This window comes from Pinus tabuliformis, chromosome Q (assembly GCF_031772625.1).
Source record: "Pinus tabuliformis cultivar Carrire ecotype Pingquan chromosome Q, CPIR1, whole genome shotgun sequence".
Lineage (NCBI taxonomy): Eukaryota > Viridiplantae > Streptophyta > Pinopsida > Pinales > Pinaceae > Pinus > Pinus tabuliformis.
This window is the reverse complement of record NC_142296.1, coordinates 469011113-469014140: the sequence shown is the minus strand read 5'-3', so window position 1 is coordinate 469014140 and position 3028 is coordinate 469011113. Positions and strand designations below refer to the sequence as shown.

Genomic DNA, 3028 nt, shown 5'->3' with positions numbered 1-3028 from the left:
TAATAAATTTTTATATTTGAATTTAATTTAAAACCACATAAAAATAAAACTAATCATCAATTAATTAAAAAACAACTACCAAAACCAAAAACAATATAACTTGCTTTTGGCAAGTATAATAACTTATCTCTCTTAAAACTAGAATAATCCTAGTATCTCTTCAAACTAGCGTAATCCCACTATCCATTACATGGAATTGGTGTTTTGGAAAATAAAAAAATTATCACACATAAAATCTCACTATCTCAGGTAGTATAGAATTATCTTAAATATAGATTTATGTTGAGATGCATTAAATCTCTTGATATGGAAACTTCCAACTTTTTTTAGAATGCAAAACCATATGCAAACATTTTCTAGATTGCAACATTTGAAAAGAGGTTTCAAGAAATTGAACTCTTTTTACTACCTTACTACTCGATAAATCTATGATTAAAATGAATTCCAATAGTTTTTTTTTCTCTTCAAAATTTACAATAATAAAATATTCAAAAATACAATTTAATTACTTTTAAGTATTAAAATAAGTTAGTCATAAACATTATATATATATTCTATATATTTTTTTAACTTTTGATTTATTTTATCATTGTAAAATAATGCAAAATTATATTATTTACAATATACATGCAAATATTTTATTTAAAAAATTAAAAATAAAAATAAAATATTTTTATTATAATTAACATTATTCTTTTATTTAATATTTTTGTTTAAAGAAAACATCTCAAGTCCATGTAAACTGAATTACACAAACTAGGCTGTATACTGCACCTCTTGGCCTAATTACGTGAAACTCTTATTTTGGAAAGTTATATTTGCACATCAACATCAGGTAATCCGGCAGAAACCATTTCCTGAGAAATGAATTGTCCACTGATTAAAGATTTTTTAAATAATTTTAAACTAAATGACTATTGTTAATATTATGAAATACATTTTATGATTCAAAATTTGATAATAAAATAAATTGTATATTTACTCGGAATATCAAAACAACCTCATACAACAATTCATCAAACTTTATTTGGCGGGAAACAAAAACTGTGTTAAACCGTTAGCGCTCACCCCGAATAAATAGGTTCGATGAAATATATAAAACTCACCCTCAATAAATTACGCCGGGCAGCATGGTGTGTGTATAGATATATATTATGAACTTCACTTTAGAATTATATTATGAACTTCACTTTGGAATTATATTAAACTCATTCTGAATGGATAGGGGCGGCCGGATTGGGGACGTCACCCTTAAAATGCTTTCACTATTTTACTCAGAACAGCGACAACTCGACGACCCAACTATTATAAACGATCCGTAAAAGTATATGACAATTCAACACTGAACAACAATCTTTATTTTGGTTTGTCGTGACAAAAAAATGGAAGATACAGAGAGGTGGATATGAGAGAAGCAGACCTGGCCGCCCAAAGAGTTCCACACAAACCCTAATTGGAACACCGAAACCTATAATGGACTCCCTTAAGCAAATTTCTACCTTGTGAATTGCACAAAGAATGATACTCTCTCTTTTATTCAAAAACGTGGAACAAGAATGACATAAATGGGCCATTTTGACTACACACTTAAATAAATTGCCCTTATGATTCGCCTCGCAGCTTTATTATGTCTTATGATTCGCCTGCAGCCCGCTGAATTGCAGAGCCCAGAGAACAGTTTTGATGCTGCATCTTTTATAACCTCACCAAACTTTCACACGATCTACCACTTCATCAATCCTTTGCCTGCAATGCAAAAATGAATAGGATGAATCTCATATACGAGTTCTCATATAAACAAGAATTGCATCGACGTAAGAAAATTCAAGAAAGGAGCCGTTACCGCTAATTCATGATCATGAGAATTTTAATAGATTGACGATGGTGAAGTGTAGTTCTAACGGTAGGGAGGAGGTGGCGGAGACTGGTAATGATACGGTGGAGGAGGAGAGGGGGATGGGGGCGGCGGAGAGTTGTAACGGTACGGCGGAGGAGGAGATGGAGATGGTGGTGGGGGGGACTTGTAGTGATAGGGAGGAGGAGGTGATGGGGATGGTGGCGGTGGAGACATGTAGCGATAGGGAGGAAGAGGCGATGGGGATGGTGGCGGGGGAGACTTGTAGTGGTAGGGAGGAGGAGATGAAGAAGGCGGTGGCGGAGACTTGTAGTAATACTGGGGAGGAGGCGAAGGGCTTGGTGGTGGTGGGGATTTATAGTAATATGGAGGAGGAGGAGATGGGGATGGTGGTGGCGGAGACTTGTAATGATATGGAGGAGGCGGAGATGGGGATGGCGGTGGCGGAGAGCTGTAATGATAAGGCGGAGGAGGGGATGGGGATGGAAGAGGCGGGGACTTGTAGAGATACGGGGGAGGAGGAGATGAGGATGGTGGTGGCGGAGAGCTGTAATGGTAGGGAGGAGGAGGGGAGGGGGATGGAGGTGGTGGGGATTTGTATTGATATGGGGGAGGAGGGGATGGGAATGGTGGTGGTGGGGACTTGTAGTGATACGGTGGGGGAGGAGATGAGGACGGTGGTGGCGGGGAGCTGTAGTGATAGGGAGGAGGAGGGGATGGGGATGGGGATGGAGGTGGCGGGGAACTGTAGTGATAGGGAGGAGGAGGTGAAGGGGATGGTGGTGGGGGAGAATTGTAGTGATAAGATTGGCGTGGAGGAGGTGGAGACTTGTAGGAGTAGAAGTCTGCATGAACAGAGTGCGGCAGTGCTGAGGCCAGCAAGCCAAGCAATGCCATAATGAAGAGTGCCATTGGAGTATTCTCTTCCATTGTTGCCTTGCGGGTTACTTGAAACCACGCCTCCTGTATATATATAGAACGGGCAAGGTGAGCATCGTCATCGAGATGAGTATAAAAGTCAGTATTCTACGCTGTTATATGTTTTATAATAAATTTCAAGAATCCATATTTTCTCTAAATATTTTTTTGAGCCGCCTCGTGATTTGAATGGAAGCATATTCCACGTTTTTCCTTGTGAGGTGGGTTATAATAATCAAATTAGTAGTTTCCTGG

At 38.5% G+C, this 3028-nt stretch overlaps 1 protein-coding gene across 1 annotated transcript; it reads right to left on the bottom strand.

The window, feature by feature from the left end:
- Positions 1 to 1329: 1329 nt before the first annotated feature.
- On the bottom strand, positions 1330 to 2777 carry LOC149220231 (uncharacterized). The gene is made up of 2 exons (XM_089382763.1): positions 1844 to 2777; positions 1330 to 1746 (listed from the first exon to the last, which is right to left on the bottom strand). The coding sequence occupies exon 1, from the start codon at positions 2765 to 2767 to the stop codon at positions 1898 to 1900; it is 870 nt and encodes a 289-aa protein (XP_089238889.1). The 5' UTR covers positions 2768 to 2777; the 3' UTR covers positions 1330 to 1746; positions 1844 to 1897.
- Positions 2778 to 3028: the final 251 nt, after the last annotated feature.